A 21,104-nucleotide genomic window follows, 5' to 3' on the forward strand; every position below is an offset into this window, starting at 1 on the left:
TCCCTGGTCGGCGCCGCGACCGGGGGAGCGGCTGCGGGCGGCCACGCAGCAGTGCCCGCGCCTGACCGCCGAGCCCCGCTGCCATCCCGCCGCACTCCACCCCGCGCGACCCAGTACTCCGCCGCGAGCGCGGCCCCTTCCTCAGACTTTGGCCCCTGCCTCGCACCCCTTGCCCGCCGGAAGACCGCGCGGCGGGGCCGGGGGTCGCGCCACCTCTGCGCTCCTCAGCACCCTGGGACCCAGCCAGGGGGCCCTGGCCTCCAGCCTGCCGGCGCCGCGCGCCCCACCTCCAACCAGCTCGGGGCGCGGGGTCACTGGCTCCGGCCGGGGGTCAGCCCGAGAGCGGCGCCCGCGGCGGCCGACTGCGGACTTGCGAAGAACTCGGCGGCCGCAGTGGGCCGGGCGGGGCAGGGCGCGCCCCGCCGCGGCCAAGGACACGCGAGTTTGCAAGTCCCCGCCCGCGCGGCGCCTGCCGCCCTCCCGCCGCGGCCCGCCGGACTCCCGGGGCCGCCGAGGCGGGGCCGGGCGGCCGCCGCTGCGAGAGGCGCGTCTCCCTGCCTCCTCCCCCGCCTGCCTCCCTCTCCACCTCTCCCCACTCCCTCCTCCTCTCCGCCCTCCGCCCCCCTCCCCGCCCCGCTCCTTTTTCTGCTCCCCAAGTGCGCCCGGCGCGCGAGAGGCAGGCGGGGCGGCGCGGAGCAGGCAGCCCAGCGCGCTCGCCCACCGCCCGCTCGGCGCAGCTCCCCACGGCCGCTTCTGTCGCTGCTGCCGGCGCGTCGGAGGGAGCCCAGCATGGCCGGACTGGGCTGGCAGCGCCGCGCGTCCCGGGGGCCCTGGGCGCTCCTGACCGCCGCGCTTGTCTACGCCGCGCTGGGGGACGTGGTGCGCTCGGAGCAGCAGATCCCTCTCTCCGTGTAAGTGCGGGGTCCTGCGCCGCCCCGGGAGGGGATTCCGGCCGCCCGCGACCCGCTGTACCCAAGTTTGGGCTCCTGCAGGTGCGGCCGGACGGGACCTGCCGCGGTCGTCGGCCTTGTCTCTCGCACCTGCTGGCCCGCACCCGCGTGGGGCGGCCAGGCTAGGGTGGGAGTCCCTCGCCCCCTCCCCGGGCTGGCGAGTGAGACCAGGAGAGGCTCACCGCCAGTGACAGCACGAACTTTGAAGCCTGTTTACCGCATCCAACTTCCACGGGCCGTTTATTTACCGGGCTCTTTGCTATCTTGCCGTCTCACTTCTTTGGGGGGGCGGGGGAGGGTGGGTGAATTTCTTCTGACTAATCTTTGCCAGGTGATGCCCAGTTTGGGTGGTCAAGTTCTCAGGCAATGATTCAAATAAAATTTCGTGATCTTTCCAGAGAGCCTGGGGGCACTTTGCGCATTTTGAACGATGTGACCCCCTCCTCGAGCCCCCTCCCGCGGTGCGCTCTGCAGTTTGGTGCTGGCAGTTTCTACCAAGGCGCTTTTTCTTTTTCTTTTTTCCTCCAATGTTATACCTCCCGGCTCCTTCAGCCACAGCCCCCGTGTGTGCGTGTGCGTGCGTGTTGACTGTGACACGGTGTTACATTTGTTCCTGTGCCCTTTCTCCCTATAGGGTGAAGCTCTGGGCCTCTGCTTTTGGTGGAGAGATAAAATCTATTGCCGCGAAGTACTCCGGCTCCCAGCTTCTGCAAAAGGTAAGGTTTCTGTGGTGGCAGGAAGCGATGATTTTTTCCAGCACAGAAAATGGAGGCAGATTTAGTTTTCCAAACAAACGTGAACCCAGAGCAGCATCAGTTATCAGAGATGTCTCTGATCCTCCGGTTTCTTGGCAATGTACTGTGCCGGTGACTTCTCCCTACCAACCGGTTATTTTTAGATGACACTCGATTCTAAACACAAAGAAAAGCAGGATACTCAGTGGCACTGTCCTGGCCGAGGCTCGGAAACTGAGTGTTTTTTGCATGGCTCTCCTCTCAGTGTCGGTATTGCTGTTTCAGTGTGAGAGCAGATGCTCCTCTGGCCAAAAAATGCTAACTTCATGCAAGGGGCCGCATCAGTGCCTATGTTATGATGGCTTTCACCTTGCCCAAGCTGCAGGCTGGGGTTCAGTGTATCAGGGAAAGACGCTGCACTATTGTTTGTCAATCCTGCAGTTGTACAATCCCATTATTCCCCAATCATCTAGACCCAGGGCTAGCATGCATTACATCATTACAGATAAGGAGAATGAATGTGGTTATCTTTCCACTCAGCTGCACTGCTGGGTAATAACCTATGAGAGTAGTCCACAAACTTAAGACATTGGTCCGCGTCCATATATTCTGGACAGTAATGAGAATGGAGAATTGATTATTAGGCTTTTATCAGAAACTGCATCAATTTTAATTCAAACAGGCAACATTATGCTTAAAATTACACTGTGAGATATATAGTCCTTTGCACTCCCCTCCAAGGGAAAAAAAAAAGGGGGCGAGGGGAAATAGGCTGGGGAGGAGAGATTAGAGGGGATAAAAAAGAATTTCGAGTTAACAAATCAATAGAGTTAATCCAAGAATTCTCTCAAAGATAGAAAATAAAATTGGCCTTTAGGGGTAATTCTCTGAAAATGGGTACAAACAGCTTAAATTGTTAAGTTAACTTTTAAGCGTTTAAAGCTGTGCTTTTTGGGCCAATGTAACATATGTGTCATGCATGCTGCCTGGTAACCAAGTACGTATTTTATTTATGGCATTCTGCTTTAGAGAGTAGCGTTTTCGGGGACATTGTATGAAACAGTTTGTCACATGGAATCTAAATATCGTAATGAAACATCATCCCACAATGGAATGACAGAGGTTAGCCTGGCTTAAAAATTGCCAGTAGCCATATTCTCTGAAACCTTGGAAAGACTGTTTTCTCAACTGTTATTTGGGGACAGAGTTCATTGAATTATAGGCAGTTGATAAAACCTTGAGGTTATGATGTGCCTTTATGGACAATGATAATTCACATACCTGTGACCTGCCTCTCAGTTTATAGGAGTTGCTTCTTTTGCTCGTGTTCTTTTAATCTGGACCAGTCTGTACCCTGCTTTGGCATTTTGCCTGTGTGTCAGATGTTTTATGTGAAGAGTTCTGGCCTATTGCATTGCCTGTGTATTTAGCTTATGCTTTTAAAGAAGAGAATATTTTGTATAACTTTAAAGAAATATTTTTCATCTGCCTGTTGTAGTTTAGTTATAGCAACTCTGAAAGTATCTCCTCAGAGCCTGTAAGCATTTTTTTTTTATTGTGCTTACATATCTTATACTCACATTTTGTAGGAGCCCATGAAATATATTTTTTCCTTCTCTCTGAAGTTCACACACACACATGCCACACAAAATCCCTTCAACCAAGCATATTATTGGCTACTCTCTGATAGCAAATTGGAAAAAGCTAAAATCCTTCTCTTACCTTCTCATCAGCATCCTTTCTTATACTGAATTCACAAGTCTTACTTTCCTTTTGTCATGTTTACAGCTGGACAATTGGGTAATTATTTCCAGCTGTTTATGTCTTTGTTGTCATTTCTTGCTGTTGCCTGGCATTCTGTAATCTGATACCAAGGGGAAGGTGAGGTGTTGCTGGGCGTTAGGTGCTGGGGTGGGCATTTCTTCTGCTCTGGATTGCAATCACCGACCATGAAGTCCTCCGATACCCACGGCTTTCACTGGTTAGGCAAGGACTTCCATGGGGCAGGGCGTGGTAGACAACTTGGGGAGATATCTTTTGGCTGTCTTGGCCCGTTGCCCTTCAATATGATTGTATCTTTATAATCAACAAAGAAGATTGATTTAGAGAGCTCAGAGTATGAATGAGAAAAAATGTGAGGTGGTCAGAGTGTGGAGAGGTGTAGCATCATTTGGAAAAGCAAGGAGACAGTTGCCTTTCTCTTTTTTTTAAGTTTCTGGCCATTTGCATGAGACATTACTCCTCTGAGTCAAAACTTTCTGTACCCTTCTGTCACATCATTGCATCTTTGACAATTAAGATACTCTCAAAACAAGTTTGGAAACTTGGTTGAACAATGCATTAACACTGCAGTAAGAGGACTCAAGGGTGTTGCATGATAGATTGTAATTATACTTTTAAGGCATGGACATTTAAACTTGATTTCAGTTAAGTAAGGTATATTGTATACCACTGAACAATATTATGTACTCTATGAAATTTTTCTAATTGACATGTTATGTTATGGATTGATGTAAGGTGTTCATTTTTAGAGTGGGAGCTTAGTAATTTTTGAACTAAGGCAAAAACTTTGCAAAATAGTTACTGTGAATGTAAGTTAAATAATAATTGGCCACCTATTTTAAGGGGTTTGGAGGCTGGGAAAACTGCCATTTTCGTAATAGGGTAACAGGTTTTTTTTAGATAATATAATTCAAGATAGCAGTATTATCACTGATTTTATCAATGTAAATATAGGTATTTAATAATGTGCCTCATTGTCATGGATTTAGAAAGGAGAATATTTAATTAGTTGTTTCTTTGTTCATTACCATGGCTTTAGCTTACAATAATATATCTGCTATCCACTGCCAGACTTCCTATTTTTTCTCTTTTTGTTTTCTTTGCCTAGTGCAGGAATAGCAATCTATTAGTTCTTTACAAAGAGGATATTTTTGATTGTAGTAAAAAAAGAATTTGCTTTTTAGCAAAGTAGACTGTTTCCAACACAGAATGGAAGAACATGGGACTTGTATGTTGGAGTTGGAGTCAGTTTTGAGAGGTTTTTCTGGTTTTCAGACGACCTCGGGTCCCTGAAAGCGAAGTGCTCTTATGCAGCTGTGTGCCTGTGCCCTGCCCTCCTTAGCTGGCAGATTCTGCAGGGGTTTCCATTCACTTCAACTTTTTTAATTAACTTTCCTATTTGACATATTCATGCCAATATTCAGCTGCCTCTATCTTGCTTCATTTTCCCCAGAGAGTGCGCTTTGTGTGGGTTCTCTTGGAGAGGCACACTTTCATTATCTTTCTGTTTTGGGATTCAGTGAGAAGCATTCTAGTAGGTCCAGTAACCTAGGCTGTTAAACACATGGGCTCCACACCCCTGACATTCACAATAAAAGGTATTAAACTGGTGTGATTCTCATTTCATCCCTCTCTGGGAGAATTTGGTTGGAGCTGGATTTGTCGTTCTATTTAGTTCTGCATTTAGGGAATGTATGTTCACGGGAATGAAGGGTTCTAATTACATTTTCCAGAATCATGGTGATAAATACACAGCGGAAATACAGGTACTGTGTGTCTCTGCCGTTAATGCTAGAAAAAAATTGACATTTACCTTGGACGCTTCGTGCCGCACTTATCAAATGTGCTCTCCTTGGAATGCATAACCAGTTTTTTGCGTTATCAACTATTTATTGAGAGGGCGGCTTTAATACATGAATGTGATGTCTCTTTCCACAGGACAGAGTCAGCAGAATGAAAGGTTGGGTCTTCATGCCATTTTGATAATTATGACTTTTCATCAATGTGGAAATCGATGGTCTTTTAAATAATTAAATAGGAGTATTCACTTATCAGGAGTTAGGTAGCAGCGCTGTGCTGCCTATAGGAAGCCTGACACTCTATGGATTGCTTTTACTGGGGAGGCGCTACTTGGCTGAACATTTTTGTTGAATAAACACAGTTATTTGTCATCCTGCGAGATTAATGCATTCAACCTATGCTGCCCACGTTTTAATTCATGGCACCACTTCAATTACTGGACTTCTCCCTGGCAGATTATTTTTCAAAGTCTTAAAATCTTGGAAATGACAATTTTGAGTCTTTCAGGGCAGTTTATTGGTCTCATTAGCCCAATCACCAAGACATCAGCTGCTGGTGCTGCTGCTGCTAAGTTGTTTCCATTGTGTCCGACTCTGCGCGACCTCATCGACGGCAGCCCATCAGGCTCCCTGTCCCTGGGATTCTCCAGGCAAGAACACTGGAGTGGGTTGCCATTTCCTTCTCCAATGCATGAGAGTGAAAAGTGAAAGTGAAGTCGCTCAGTCATGCCTGACTCTTAGCGACCCCATGGACTGCAGCCACCCAGGTCCTCTGTCCATGGGACTTTCTAGGCAAGAGTACTGAAGTGGGTTGCCATTACCTTCTCCGAGGACATCAGCAGAGCAGGCTAAACCAGTTAGAATTCATTTCTCACATCTTACCCACATATATATCTTATTGCATTTATACACTCATACTTGGTCACTTGCTGACCAGATAAAAGTTCTTTTTGTATGACTTTGCTAAGTCTGCGCCTCTTTTGTTCTTTTCGTTTTCTTTCCTTCTTTTTCTCAAAGTTTCTTTTCTGCCAGAAATATTTCTGCTTTGCTTTTTCCCTTATTAGGAACTGCTGCAGCCTGCATTGCTCAGATTTACAACTGCTAGGCAAAGTTAAGGGAGGTGAAAACATAGGCATGGTTATCTCATCGGAGGTAAACTTCAGATTTTTAATCCAATGTACTTATTAAATTTGATCAATTTCTCTGGTGCCCTCAGGCTAGTTTTATCTTGTCTTATTTATTCTAATACCAATGTGCTTTTAGGCAAACACATGAGTACCAAGCCACCTCATAAAGTCTGTCTGGCAGGGGCAAGCACAGATAACGTTTCCAGTTTTGAAGAAGACATAGCCGTGTATCTGGAGAAGGAAATGGCAACCTACTCCAGTAATCTTGCCTGGAGAATTCCATGAACAGAGGAGCCTGGCAGGCTACAGTCCATGGGGTTGCAAAGAGTCAGGCATGACTGAGCAACTATCACGCACTCACATTAGCCATGTATCAGGATGAACAAAAGTAAAAGAAACGTGGAACAGTACCCTGGCACCTGTGACCTTGACGGACATCTCATTGTCCTGCACATTTGTGGAGGTTGAGTGTGGGGGTTTAGGTTTTTCAGTCATCGATCCACCCTCGCTAGGTGTTTGGTGCTCCTGCACACCTGGAGCAGTAAATGACTTGCTGTGTTAGGCTTCCCGAAAGAGGTGTACATTCTCTCAAGAATCCTTTGTTTCCAGCCTGTCATTAGTCAGGATCTCTCATTACAGATACCAACTCATGGCTTTTTCTTTATCCAAGTATATAGCCTCTGTCAGAAGTGAGTGGTATTTATTTCAGGGGACCCCATCTTTTGCAGTCACAATGCTTGTCAAAACAGCCTCCCAAACTGAGATCCACAGCATCTTCCAGACATAGACTTTTCACAGCTTGCATGTTCCCTGGGACACTCTGATTGGACTTAGAGATTTGCTATGGCTGAGACTGAAAAAAAATGAAATAGATGTCGTAAATTCCAGCCTATGAATTAGCATATGAGAGTCCCCCTCCCCCACTACTCTTTTAGTGTAATTTTTATACAAGAGACATAATGGTCTTTGCTTCATCTCCAGTGGCTGCAGTGAGGCTTTTGTGTATCAGGGAGCGAGAGGAAACGTTCCTCATGTCAGGCTCCTGGCAATATCGATAGAATCGTCATCAGCCCTCTCTGGTCCATTAAGCAAAAGTGAGCTTCTCCTTCAAGAGAAGAACATGGAGAAGAAGGGGAGGATGCTTGATTTCCCTGAGTACTTAGTGACTAGCACATTTAGCTGGTGGTCCCTGAAATGCGAAGCCAGCCTCAGAGACTCGTTCCTGACAGTCCGACCTGGACCACAGCTCACCCTCTGCAGGTGAGGCATCTGCTCAGCTGATGTGTTTTAAGGGGTTTCTCTTTGTGTAGCCAGCATGTCTACTTTTCAGGAGAAAGTCATTTTACAGGCATAACTTTGCAAAGGGTGCAGGGTGTCTTTAACAAATTGTACAACACTCATTGGGTGCTCATTCCAAGGCTGTTTAAATAAGGCATTACATATAAAGTGTATCATGATTAGATGTTGCCGAGCTTCTCGGTTATCCCACGTCAAGATTATGGAAATAAACAACTCAGGAGCCACCTATTAATGGGCAGTTCAAGGCCATATTGGAAAGGAGAGCATTATCTCTTGACAAGAAATAGATGCCTCTTTCTTCACTTTGTGCCCTGCCGTGTATTTATCTTGGCATCCAGTATTGGAAAACAGTACCCTCCCAAGGTTAAGAGAGCTATTACCACGTAAACAATCTGGACAGGCAAGTTGGACATGGTTAATGTATGGCTGTGGGTTCGCAGACCAGACTTCTGGTTATTCATTTTGGGTGAAGCAACTGCCAGATGATATTTGGGGCTGGTACATGTCCTTACCACTTATTAAGTTTGTGCATGCATGTGCACGCATGCCAGTAGAAACGGAGGCTGCTCATCACAGAATGTGCCAGAGGCTGCCTGCTGATGGGGAAAGTTGTCCTTGTCCTCTTGCGCTGCTAGCAAGTACGGCTTGAGGGGGTGAACCAAGATGCTAGGACAGAGCCGAATGATCAAGTCCACCAGGCTCAGGTTTGTCCGGCATCTGAGACGTTATAGGCAGCTGCAGTGGAGGACCTGCTGAGACCAGGAACAGCTACATCAGGGGTTCCTAATCTCTAGGATCTCATGCCTGATGATCTGAGGTGGAGCTGATGTAATAATAATAGAAATAAAATGCACAATAAATGTAATGCACTTGAATCATCCCCAAACCATCCACCCCATCCCTGATCCCATAGAAGAATGGTCTTTCATGAAAAGGGTCCCTGGTGCCGGAAAGGTTGGGGAAAACTGACATAATTTGTGGGACCCAGTGGGAAAGTAAAACCTGGTTCCATTTGTTAAAAAGTTGTGAAGAATTTCAAGATGATGATAGCCGAGCATCACAGCAAGGAGGGGACCCATCGGGATTCGGGTGAAGCTCCCTGCAGGACAGGTCGTGCTCGTTTTGGCTTTCTCTTTTCCCTGCTGGGTAGCTCATCCTCTCATTCTATTTTGATGTTCTGGCCACAGTCAGCTGGGGAGGTGTCCTTTGCCCATCTTTTTTCATCATTGTAATAGGTGCAGAGCTTGGAGCATTTTCAGAGACATACATCTTGGAAGCTGCAGTGTTGTTAAAGCATAGAAAAAGGTCACTGGCCTAGGAGTCTAAGAGCTGTGATGTTGGTCTTCTTGTCTTTTCTGTAGGTATTTCCTGAGTGGCCTTGAGCAAACAGTCTAATCTAATAGTAAGAACAGGTAGCATTCCCTCAGGAGTTCCTACATTCCAGGTACCAGATAAATACCTGACATGGGTCATCCCACTGAATTCTCTCCACTACCTGATGACTCAGGCACTACAATTTGCCCCATTTTTCAGATTTGGAAGTTGAGGCTTATGGAAATGAGGCAGCTGCCCCCAGGTGACCGTGCTGGGTTTCTCGAGTCCGCTTGCCTGGCCGCAGTGCTGCTGTCTTCTCTTGTCTTTGTGTGACCTTTTTTCATCCCCCCTTCCTGTTTGAAAACAATGTGAGTAATACCTGCATTACCCTACTTTGTGGGTGTTTTGGAGGATTAAATGAGATAACATCTGGGAAATTACTTCAAAAACAATTAGAACCCAAGAAAACAGCTGAGAGGTTTGGCGTCAGATGGACTTGGCGTTGAGTCCCAGACCTGCCGTTTTCTAGCTGGGTCACCTTGCAACGTGATGCTTCTGAACCTGCTCCCTCCAATGTGAGAGGAGGCCAGTATCTTCTACTTTACAGGCTGTGATGAAGATTAAATAAAATAAAAGGCGTGAAGCCCTTAGCATGGTGCCTGGCACATAGAAGCTTTCCGCGACTGAGCTGTAGAGGTCATTATTGGTGGTGTGAGACAGAGACGAGCTCTTCAGATAACCTTCACTGAGCATCTGTGGGGCCAGCTCCATAAACACAAATGAACGAGTGCCTGAAGGGGGCAGTGGGTGCCAGGTGCCGACAGGGAGGAAGGTGGTCCCACCTGGCGCCTGACAGGAGGAGCCTGAGGAGCCAGGCAGTGCAGAGCGGGAGGAGACCACAGTGGACCCAGCCTCTGCCCAGACCTTTTATTCTCCTCCTCAAGGTTGGCTCACTTTCTCCTAGAGTCGGGGTGATGCTCACATGAGACATCGGGGTTGAGGAACTACCTCAGGGGCTTCCTGGTACCCCCTTCCAGGCTTACCCTGCTGTGCAGCTGGTGGATCAACTGAGGAAGGGCCACATAGTTTAGAAAATCACCCCAAAACCATTGGTACCGGGACTGGTGGAACCACAGAGTCTGACTGCACTGGAGGCTTCTTAAAATCTACCCAGATTCTAACCGGCTCAGGAGAACAGACTGTTCAGTGGGACTGGACAGGAAGGAAATGGACTTTTGGGGGGAGGGTTTAATGAGACAAGCATTCTTTGTATTAAAGTAGATAATACAAGGCATCTGCTGGGGTCTTTAGTTGCACTGGGAGGTGGCCTGCTTTCTACCTGTCACCAGTGGCTTGCGGCTCAGGGAGATGGAGCGCTTGCCACATGGTGGGGCTGGACTCAGATGGGAGTGTTCTGACCCCCAAGCCTTTGACTTTTCTCTGCAGTGTGCGTCACCTGTGTGGGCTGCTCCTGCCTGAGCACCCTCTTCAGTGGGGCCATCAGGGCCTCAGCAGGATGAGAAGGGCCAGGTGGGTGGGATGCTGGAGGCCTCTCTAGTTTCTTTCCCCTAGATGTGCTTCCTTGGGTGGGATTTCAGATGTTCTGTTGGCAGCAAAGACTGACTTCGTGGGTGATGGGCCCCCACGAGTTGGGGAAGAACTTCCCTCGTTCCATGGGAGCTTGTGCCATGATGGGCCAGGAATGGTTCCTAAGGGAGACAGGGCAGGTTGACTGGAGGGGCCCTGGCTGGCAGGGCAGAAGTGGGGCTGTTGAGCACCTTACACCACTGCTCAACCAGAGCTGCCAAGGAAAAGAATAACCTTGTGAAGCTCCTGAGCAGCATTCAGTCTCGGCTAAGGCACAAGGCCTCAGCCATTCTGCAAAAAGCAGGGAGCGTTTCCCATCACGTTTTCCTCCAAAAGTCAAACCTGCTCTTTATCCGTTTGCTCAGGTCCCTGAGTTTCGCTCCTGAGGGTGTGTTTCTCACACCTGATGGTTTGATTCCTTTTCCCGAGACTTTAGTGTTGTGCATTAAAATGGAGTCAGTGGTAAAATTTGCCCTTGGAAATGCCACCACGTTTTAGAACACCACCCCCACCCCACACCAATGCTATAAACTTGACCTTGCATTTCCTTCTTCGAAACTCTGGGCTCCCAGGAAAGAATCTGTTGTTGTTGTTTAGTTGCTCAGTTGTGTCTGACTCTTTGTGACCCCGTGGACTATAGGATGCCAGGCCTCCCTGTCCTTCACCATCTCCCAGAGTTTGTTCAGGCTCATGCCATCCAACCAGCTCATCCTCTGCCGTCCCCTTCTATTCCTCCCTTCAATCTTTCCCAGCATCAGGGTCTTTTCCAATGAGTTGGCTCTTCACATCAGGTGGCAAAAGTGTTGGAGCTTCAGCCATCAGTCCTTCCAGTGAATATTCAGGGTTGATTTCCTTTACGATTGACTGGTTTGATCTCTTTGCTGTCCAAGGGATTCTCAAGAGTCTTCTCCAACACCACAGTTCAAAAGCAACGATTCTTCAGCACTCAGCTTTCTTTATGGTCCAGCTCTCACATCTATACACGACTACTGGAAAAACCATAGCTTTGCCTAGCTGGACTTTTGTTGGCAAAGTAATGTCTCTGCTTTTTAATATGGTGTCTAGGTTTGTCATAGCTTTTCTTGCAAGGAGCAAGCATCTTTTAATTTCATGGCTGCAGTCACTATCCACAGTGATTTTGGAGCCCAAGAAAATAAAGTCTGTCACTGTTTCCATTGTTTTCCCATCTATTTGCGATGAAGTGATGGGACTGGATACCATGCTCTTAGTCTTTTTTAATGTTTTAAACCAGCTTTTTCACTCTCCTCTTTCACCTTCATCAGGAGGTTTTTTTAGTGCCTCTTTGCTTTTTGCCATAAGGGTGGTGTCATCTGTATATTTGAGGTTATTGATATTTTTCCCGGCAATCTTGATTCCAGTTTGTGCTTCATCCAGCCTGGCATTTCATATGATGTACTCTGCCTATAAGTTAAATAAGCAGGGTCTAGATTTCTATTGCGGTGAGTCATGCACAGCTGAAAGGAGAGTTTTTAAAAACCTTTATTTATTTTTAAAGTTTTGTTAATTTTAACTTTTGGCTGCACTGGATCTTTGTTGCTGCACCTGGCTTTCTCTGCTTGTGGTGCGTGAGCTTCTCATTGTGGTGGCATCTCGTTTCGGAGCACAAGCTCTAGGGCACACAGGCTCAGTCGTTGTGGCACCTGGGCTCAGTTGCAACACGGCATGTGGGATCCTCCTGGACCAGGGGTTGATCCTGTGTCCCCTGCATTGGCAAGCAGACTCTTAACCACTGCACCACCAGGGAAGACCCTGAAGAGATTTTGTTTTTTCAAAGCATGCGCTTTGGATTGAATTCCACTCTGTCAGTCACTAACTTTATCTCTCTGGGCCTTGGTTTATGCATTGACAGAATAGAATTAACAATAAAAGCTCCTGTATCATAGGATTTTGGGGAGGGCTAGATGGTAGAACACAGATAACGTAGCTTCGAACAATATGTGGCACCTGGGAAGCCTTAGTTCTCTGGGCCACTCTCTCACTTATAGTTTCTACTTCATTATTAATGAAGAGCAAGAGAAACTCCTGGAATTTTAGCGACTTTGATCCCACAATGAGTTCATAGGATTAAGGCCATATATGTCTTGCACATTTAATCTGACAGGGGCACAAAGGCAAACAGATGTATTCATTATGTTTCCGTGGAGGTGGATTGTTTTTTTTTTTTTTTCGCTTTCTTTTCCTAATTCTTCCCATCCCATCCCTTGTACAGTACAGGTGGGCAATTGTGGAAGTCACTCTTGTTCTTATAATCCCTGTGTACTGTAATTTGCAAAGCAAGGTGAGAGAGACATGGGGCAGGCGTTTGGCTCTTTGTACCTGCGCCATCCGAAATACCGTTTCCATTGTGCTTTGTCAAGGCAGAGGCGGAAAAACAGTGTTGAAAGAACAATAGGTGTGGGGGCAGTAAATCCATTGGAGGTAATCTTTGGCCACGAGTCCTAACATATGGCTTTACTCCTACCAGTTTCCATCATCAGTGAAATTTCTATTAACTCAATATACTGCATCATGTCCAAACAGCTCAGTGAGCATAGGTTTTTGCCCCACTTGACATCAGTGAAGGGGCTTCCCAGGTGGCTGAGTGGTAAAGAAACTGCCTGCCAATGAGGAGACGCAAGAGACTCAGGTCTAATCTCTGGGTCAGAAAGATCCCCTGGAGTAGGAAATGACAACCCACTCCCATATTCTTGCCTAAAGAATAGACAAGCATTGTCCCTAAAATTCCATGGACAGAGGAGCCTGACTACAGTGCTTGGGGTCACAAAGTGTCGGACACGACTGAACACACATGCATGCAGTCATGTCAGTGATGGTTGTTTGATTTCTGGGACCCTCAAGCTCAAGTTCAAATGTTATTTCTTTTTGATGTTGACCTGGGCCTCTCTCAGAAAGCTGTGCTTTTGAGGGCACACGTTGAAGGAATCATTGTCAGGCAACCAGCAAAAGACATATGTGTGTGTGTGTGTGTGTGTGTGTGTGTGTGTGTGTTGGCATTTTTTAATATACACAGGCTGTCTTCCCTTTGTTAAAGACTAATAACTACTTTAAAATTCCAGGGTCTGTAGCCAGGTTCCAGTATTTCAGAACATCAGGAATCATCTGGCCACCCCAAAATACGATGTAATCCTCTCAGTAAAGGGCTCACAGCTCACACTAATCTATTGAAAAAAAACCAGCAAGACACATTTCCTGGAACAGGAATTTCAGAATTATGGAAACATAGTTGGAATTCTTATTTAAACAACAAGATTTTCAGTTACTTTTGCATGAAACAAATGCCTTATGAGTGATATGAAAAATATATAAACTGAGAAAGAAATTAGAGGATTATGGATTTTTTACATTTTATTTTAAAGAGAGGCAGTTGGTTTAGGGAAGGCAGAACTGTGTAGAGGTAGAAGTCTGGATCTGAGACATGCCTCCTCAGGGTAGAGTCCAGTGCTACTGCTGACTAGTCTCAGACCCCTGACAAGTCATTTGCTGAACCTCAGTGTTCTTATCTGTTAAATGGGCACAATGGTACTAACTTCTAGGGTGGTGATGAGAGATGCAAGGGAGAAGATGCACGCAGGTTGGTTGACAATAAGTGGCTCAGAGGAAATGTTTACAAAAGGTGGGGGACTGCTGCTCCTGTTGTTATTTTTATTCAGGAGCTGCTTCCACATATCAGGGCAGTAGTTTGTGCACTGAGGGGGGAAACTTTATATCTGGCCACTCGGCAGTCCCTCCACCAGAGCTGCCCACCACTGAGCCCCACAAGGTCTTCTTAGGCAGTAATCCTAATAATGACGCAGGTACTTTGCATGTGGTGCCATGTGGTTTATTTGTATGGTTTCGTTTAATTTCTCACAACCACTCCTGTGTTTGGTTCTGTCATCATCTCTGTGTTAGAGATGCACAAACCAAGACAGAGAATATTCCTTGGTCCAAGAATGCCCAGCTCCAGGTGACCAAGGCAGGCATGGAACTGTGTCTTGTGAGTCCTGTTCAGCTTATTGGCTTGGGGTGGGGTCTGAGGAGGGACATCTGGGTACTCCCAGGATGAAATGTTCCCCATGCTTTGGTCTTGGCCTGGTAGTGATTCATCAGGGTGGTTGGTGGCAATTTCTTCTATGCTCTTAATCCTTTCCCCAACAGAATTCTTAGTCTTTTTGGTGAACTGTCATCTGCTTTCATAATACAGAATGAAAAAGGATCTGGAAAGAGGGGTGAGCCCAGTCCGCCCTCTAGGTTTCTATACTTTTCCTTTTTTTTTTTTGTACTAAAACAATATTGCTTGTCTTTTGATTTCTTTTGAGGGTCAGCCAGCCCTCCCCTCTTGAGGACTGACTCTTAAGAAGCCTTTTTGAGAATCTCATTGAATTTGGCTAAATTTCCCTTTGTGTATATCCCATGATGTGGAAGAGCCAGGTTGGGCTCTGGGACCTGGGTATTAATACATGATGGATCTGACTTTGAGATCCAGCCTGGCTCTAGTGAGTTTCATTTCTGGGCCTCCGGTCCCTTATTTGTAAAATGGGGTCGTGGTGAGCATTGTCAATATGTGGTAACAGTCTTAGCACAGAATTGGACATCTGGAAAGTGCCCAGTAAATTTTAGCTTCCCATTTTTTGTCATCCCCACTCTTTGTCTGTCTTTCTTGGATATTTGTTGGAGCGTCTTTTTCTTTTTCTCTCTGGGAAAGGAGAATCATGCATGTTTTTCTTCATGATTGACAGCTAACTTGAAGGCTCCAGCCCTTGGGCCCACAGGGTCAGTTGTATTTTGCATGGAAAGGGTCTGGCGGATTTGTCCGAGCCCAGGCAGTTCTGGGGAAATGTGATATCCTGAGGACCCTTATCTCTTTCAGTGGGGGTGCTGATGTAGAGAAGGAGGTAGGTAAGCTGGACCTGAAATCTCCCAGGGCACGCTTGTTCTTTCTGATGGGAGAGGGTCTTCCTTTGGCACTCAATGCAGAGCTGCCTTTGGGGTGGGCTTCAGGGGCTGTTTGTGGAATGCATGAATGTGCAGATAAACAAAGGAGCCTTTTCCTGGTGCTCCTGCACTGGTGATGGGAATAGCGCTCTTGAGCACAGACCAAAACAAGGTCCTTCACATCCCTTTCTGCATTACCCTCCAACGCTGGGTTTTCTGAGCCCCTATCATCAGGCGCAGATGCTGCAAAAAGTCAGGGCTGCCTCCCAGCTCCAACTCTCCAACCCTGAAACCCTGGGGATGGGTCCCTTGCCCACAGCCTGCTTGGTGCCAGCAGGGACTGCCAGATCTTCCAGCCAGCTGGTCCTCACTTCCAGCCCACGACCCTCTCTCTCCTTGGGGAGCATCCCAGCCCATCTCCATTAGTCCCCTGAAAACATGGCCGAGTCTCCCCACTCTGAAGCCTCCCTGCCCAGCAGAGGGGTCCCGGCGGCGCCTCCGCAGCGCCCAGCTGAGCAGCTGCGGCAGGAGCACCGCAGTGCCGGAGGAGCACCAAGCGAGACTGATGGGGCCGCTGCAGCGCCGCCATCAACCTGGGGGCGGCAACTCGGCAAAGGCAATTAGGAAGCTGCTGCAGCTAATTCCACGAAGTACTCCAATGCCACGTTCCTGGTGACATTAGGGAGAAATGTGAATTTTAATTTCCCTCCCTTTCACCTTCGCGTGGGGTCATTACCTGGCCTTCTCTGGGGGCCTGCTGGCCTCAAGATGCCGCACGGTGTTTGCTGAGCATGTCACCTTCCCTGTGCGGCTTCCTTTTGTTTTATGAGTGTTTGGGTGTTTTGTTTGGTTATTTTGTACATCCTGGGGACAGTGTTTCTGAGTCTGTGCATTGCAGGCGTGCGGGAGCTGCGCCTTCGTATGCTGCAGCATCCACGGTGCAGCGCTCCCCGCTCCTGGGCCGCCTCTCTGCATAGGTTCCTTCCAGCACCGGCACCAGGATGAGACCTTGTGAGAAGCCAGAAAGCAAGTTTAGGCGATTTGCATTGGTATCGTGCGAGCTCAGTTGTCCCTTCTCTTCCTCCAGCCTGGCCCCTGGACATGCTGAGAATCTGCACCCAGCACAGCCCCTCTGAGCTGAGCTGGAGCATCTGGCTGGGAGGAGAGAATTAAATGATATGGATTTAATGGGGGGACGTTTAGCTCCAGCCCTGCCTCCTCCCAGTATGAGGCCCAGCAGTCTGGCATTTTGAGGTTCCTGAAGAGTCTTGAGTCTGGCTCCTCCCTGGCATGTTAGTCTATGGAGTCTGTTGAAGCTTGCTGGGTGACTTTTGCTCTGTGGAGCCGTCCGTGTCATATCATACTGGGAGTTCGCTGTGTGGTCCGTGGTGGCTCAGTGGTAAAGAATCTGCCTGCAAAGCAGGAGACACAGATTTGATTCTTGGGCTGGGAAGATCCGCTGGAGAAGGAAATGGCAACCCACTTCAGTATTTTTGTCTGGGAAATTCCATGGATGTGGGGAGCCTGGTGGGCTACAGTTCATGGGATCAGAAAGAGCTGGACATGACTGAGCAACTGAATAACAATGACATCAACACCCCACAGTCATCAGAATTTGGTGCCCATTTTCTGCCTTCCTACTGAGCCTGAAGACTCACCCAGAAGGGGGTGAGATCTCTTAGTTGGGGCAGATTGTGGGGATCAGCCCAGCCCTTCCAACTTGGGGGTACGTGCTTGGGACCTGGTGGCATGCCCCAGGGGTCACAGCGCCTCAGGAGTGGGCCATGTGTGACCTCTGACATTTCTCCTCTCAGCCCTCTCGCTTGTGTGTTGATCAGGGCATTGAGGCCGTAGAGGGGAGGAAGGCATCATGACCCTGTGCTGGCTTCTCCCGGGACTGGGGGAGGCAGCCTCTAGCCCCATGCCCTCCCCTCCCTGCCTCAGCTTTTCAAAGCTCCCCTGCCGCCCTCCACAGGAAGTTTCTACTCTCCAGGCAGAGGGGCCTTTGTAACAGTTCTTTGGCTTACATCACATTTAAGTCTGACTTTCACCTGGAGGAACTGTTCCCCCAAGGTCTCTGTTTTTTAACAGCCAAAATATTTTGTCCCAGCGCATCAGCGGGGACTGGCCCCCTTAGTAACGGGACCTCATTGGTGAAGTGAGGAGGAAGCTGAATGGTTAATCAGGTGTTTGTGTTTGTGCACTCAGTCGCTCAGTTGTATCTGACTCTTTGCAACCCCACGGACTTAGCCCGCCATGGACTGTCGCCCGCCAGGCCTTCTGTCCATGGCATTTTTCTGGCAAGGATACTGGAGTGGATTGCCATTTCCTTCTCCAAGGGATCTTTCGACCCAGGGATCAAACCTTTGTCTTCTGCACTGGCAGGCAGATTCTTTACCACTGAGCCACCCGGCAAGCCCGACAGTCGAGTGTTTATATATTACTAATAAATCCATCTGAAAACCTGAGGTCTCAACCTTCCCCTTTTCCACAAGAGAGGTTCACAGGACCAAATGCGTCTTTTGGGGGAGAGTCTCATGGTTTGGGGAAATCATTAGCTGTGTTAACAGACTTATAAGAACTCGTTGGCTTTTGACCAAACGTTGGGAATGTTTTCTTGCTTCTTCCGTCCCTCATCCCTTCCTTCCTGCGTCAACAAGCGTTTGTGGAATACTCAGTGAGGCGTGCAGGGCTGTGCGGGGTGCCAGCGTCGCTTCTGCTGCTGTGGCTACCTTTGGCACCCTTGCCCCAGACGCTTCCGTGGCAGTACACAGTGCACAGTCCCACGCACATCAGGCTGGGCCGCACCTCTGCGCCTCGGCCCAGGCCATCCCAGCCGTCTACATGGCTGACCCTGTTGTCCTTGTCTGGCTGCTGAGCCCTGACTCTGGAGGATGTCAGACTTCGGTATGCAGAAATATTACGCGGGGAGCTGCTTAAAATGTATGATTCCGAGGGACCCGTCACAAAAGATTTGGACTCAGTAAGCTTGGTCCAGGGCCTAGGAATCTGCATTAACAAGTGTCTTAGTTAATTCTGATGGGGTCCGGCTACCGTGCTTTGAGAAATGCTATTGTATGCCACTGCGGGAAGGCTCTGGCATTCCCTAGAGATCCAGTTATTCCCTCTCTTTCCTGCTGGGAGGAAATGCACACATCTTTCCGCCATGTTTTGCTTCCGTGTCTGTGTGTCCACATGGAGACTGTTCCATCCTGGGCCTGGGCTGGTGGTCCTCAGCCTCTGAACCCAGCCTAAAGCTGGCACGGGGCGCAGCCCTCCTTGACGTGCATGGTGTGACTGGAGATTTTCTCTGCAATAGATATGGGGGCTTTGTCAGGCATTTTATCTTTTAAATCAGAAGGTACCCAGGAGCATGTCTGATTGTTGAAGCAGCTTATTTATAAATCACTGAGCAGAGTTGAAGCCGCCATTCTCCAATTTGTAAGATGGGGAGAAATTTGTTGACCTGTCAACGATGGTTTTTCTTCTTACCAAATAGGTTCCTGGGACCTGTGGTTACCAACCCTTTAACAGAAAATTGTTTGGTGAACATCACTATGAAAGACGCCATCTGCTTCCCATAAAGGCTACTCCTAATCGCCCTGGTACAAGAATGGCTCCCCCGGGGGCTCCTTGGGCACACAACTGCATTTTTTCTAAGTCAGTGGCTTTCAGACGTTTTTGGCTGTGGTCCACAGTGAGGAAAACATGGTTCAGTGAACCCATTCCGTACAACTTCACACGGGAAACGCCAGTTTTACGAATCCACTAAGCTTCACTTCCTGCAGTGCAGTGTGGTGTATTTGATTTGACTGCCCTCCGCCCTACTGTATTTTATTCCGTTCTCTTCTCTTCATTCCACCCTAATCTAGACTACCCTGACCTATTATATTCTATTCATTTTAGAGGGCTGGGTGTGAGCAATAAATTGATTTCATAACCTAATAAATGTGTTAAGGGAAAAACGTGGTTACCAGGGTAAAGGATTGGCTGAATTAATTTTGTTCTGGAATGTGTAGCATTAATCTTTGAGACTAAAGTTGTGTTTTCCACAATAACAATGATAGATGGTGATAGCTAATGTCCATCAGCCTCGTTTGATGCTAAGGTCTCCGTGTAAACTTCATTTCACCTTCTCAAGAACCCCAAGTGATGGGTGCTCTGAGAGCCCCACTTTCTCGATGAGGACCTTTAGATTCCAGGAGGTATAGTGACTTATCCAAGCTCACAAAGCTAGTATAAGTGGTGGCATTGGTTCTTGATCTCAGGACCATCTGACTGTGACTGCTATACTCTTAATTACCCCATACTCTTAATTACCCATGCATTTGCCTCTTCCTATTCCCAGTGGCCACCTTAATTGGTCCCAAGTGTTGCCGTTGGCATGGGAAACCCAGTTAGCGGCAATATAAGGATGGCATGATGGGGGCAATGGGGAGGAGATGTGAGGGGAGGGGAGGGGAGGCAAGCAGGAGAGGGAAGTTTGGGAAGCACAGATGAGCAGCAGTCTTCAAAATACCTGATCTCTTGCTTAGCACTTAGAGACTTCGCAAAGAATGTTTGTACCCGTGTGACACTGGGTCTCCTCCTCTTAGAGCAGCCGCTGCATCTGGTATTTGTTATTATACCTAGTGGGCAGTTATTTGTTTTCTCATCTCCTCTCTGGCCAGGGGTCATCATTCAGAGGGGAGGAATGAGGCCTTGGTCCTTCTCGGCATGCCCAGTGGCTGGCCCGAGGAGATGCCGCCTGAGCATCTGTTGAATGAGCAAGTGCATGAAGAGACCCTTTCGCTTAATCCTCACAACTGGTCTTGAGTAGCTTTCTGTCCTGTGTTGCATTTGAGGAACCTGGGCCCAAGATCACAAAGCTAGTGCTGGGACAGTCAGGTGGAGGACCAGCCAACTCCCAGATGCCAAAGTGACTATTCCATTCATATTTATTTCTTTTTGGAAGGTTAATTAGGTGACCCCACCTCCTTCCAAGAATTTGTCTACCTACCATCTGGATGTGGGTTTGCTGACTTGGTTTCCTGGCTTTTTCTGGTTGTTTGAGTATGATGGGGCTGGGCCCAAGGGCCGCAGGTCTAGAGAGGGCAGGACGCTGGCTCCAGTCTGAGGTCCAGGTTCCAGCTCTGGCTCTGATGCTGCTGAGCTCTGGGATCTGCTTCTCCCTGAGCCTGCTGTGCTCCACAGAGCTCCAAGGATCCTCGGAGCTGAGACTCAGCATGGTTCCAAAGGATGGCCCATCCTACACATTGCCTGTCAGCTCCACCATGAGATGGGTGGTACTCTTACCATTTTGCCATTGACCGTCCATCCTCCCAGCATCTGTTACCTTTCCTCTGTCTGAACCAAGCCCCTGCTGGAGTAGAGGGAGGTAGGGAGATACTGCTGCCTCCACCTGCAGGTCCTTAGAGTCTCTTAGGAGCAGCGAGGACAAACTCTTGAGAAGACGAGGCAGACTTGGCCACATGGCCAGGAGAAGACAGAGCAGCATCTGTGCTGGGGAGGCAGAAAGTACATCCCATCTTGCTAATTCTCCCCTACGTCTTTGCTAACGCTATTTCCCAGCAGTCT

The 21,104-nt window shown here is 48.3% G+C and overlaps 1 protein-coding gene across 1 annotated transcript in view; it reads left to right on the plus strand.

Annotated features, from left to right (window-relative positions):
* The first annotated feature begins 789 nt into the window (after positions 1 to 789).
* The window catches only part of CACNA2D3 (calcium voltage-gated channel auxiliary subunit alpha2delta 3), an 877,155-nt gene continuing 856,840 nt past the window's right edge, over positions 790 to 21,104 (plus strand). Inside the window, exons 1-2 of the mRNA XM_052639295.1 lie at positions 790 to 911; positions 1,585 to 1,666. Coding sequence (XP_052495255.1) covers positions 790 to 911; positions 1,585 to 1,666 — 204 coding nt within the window. The remainder of the gene's footprint in view (positions 912 to 1,584; positions 1,667 to 21,104) is intronic.

Source organism: Budorcas taxicolor, chromosome 1 (assembly GCF_023091745.1).
Source record: "Budorcas taxicolor isolate Tak-1 chromosome 1, Takin1.1, whole genome shotgun sequence".
NCBI classification, from domain to species: domain Eukaryota; kingdom Metazoa; phylum Chordata; class Mammalia; order Artiodactyla; family Bovidae; genus Budorcas; species Budorcas taxicolor.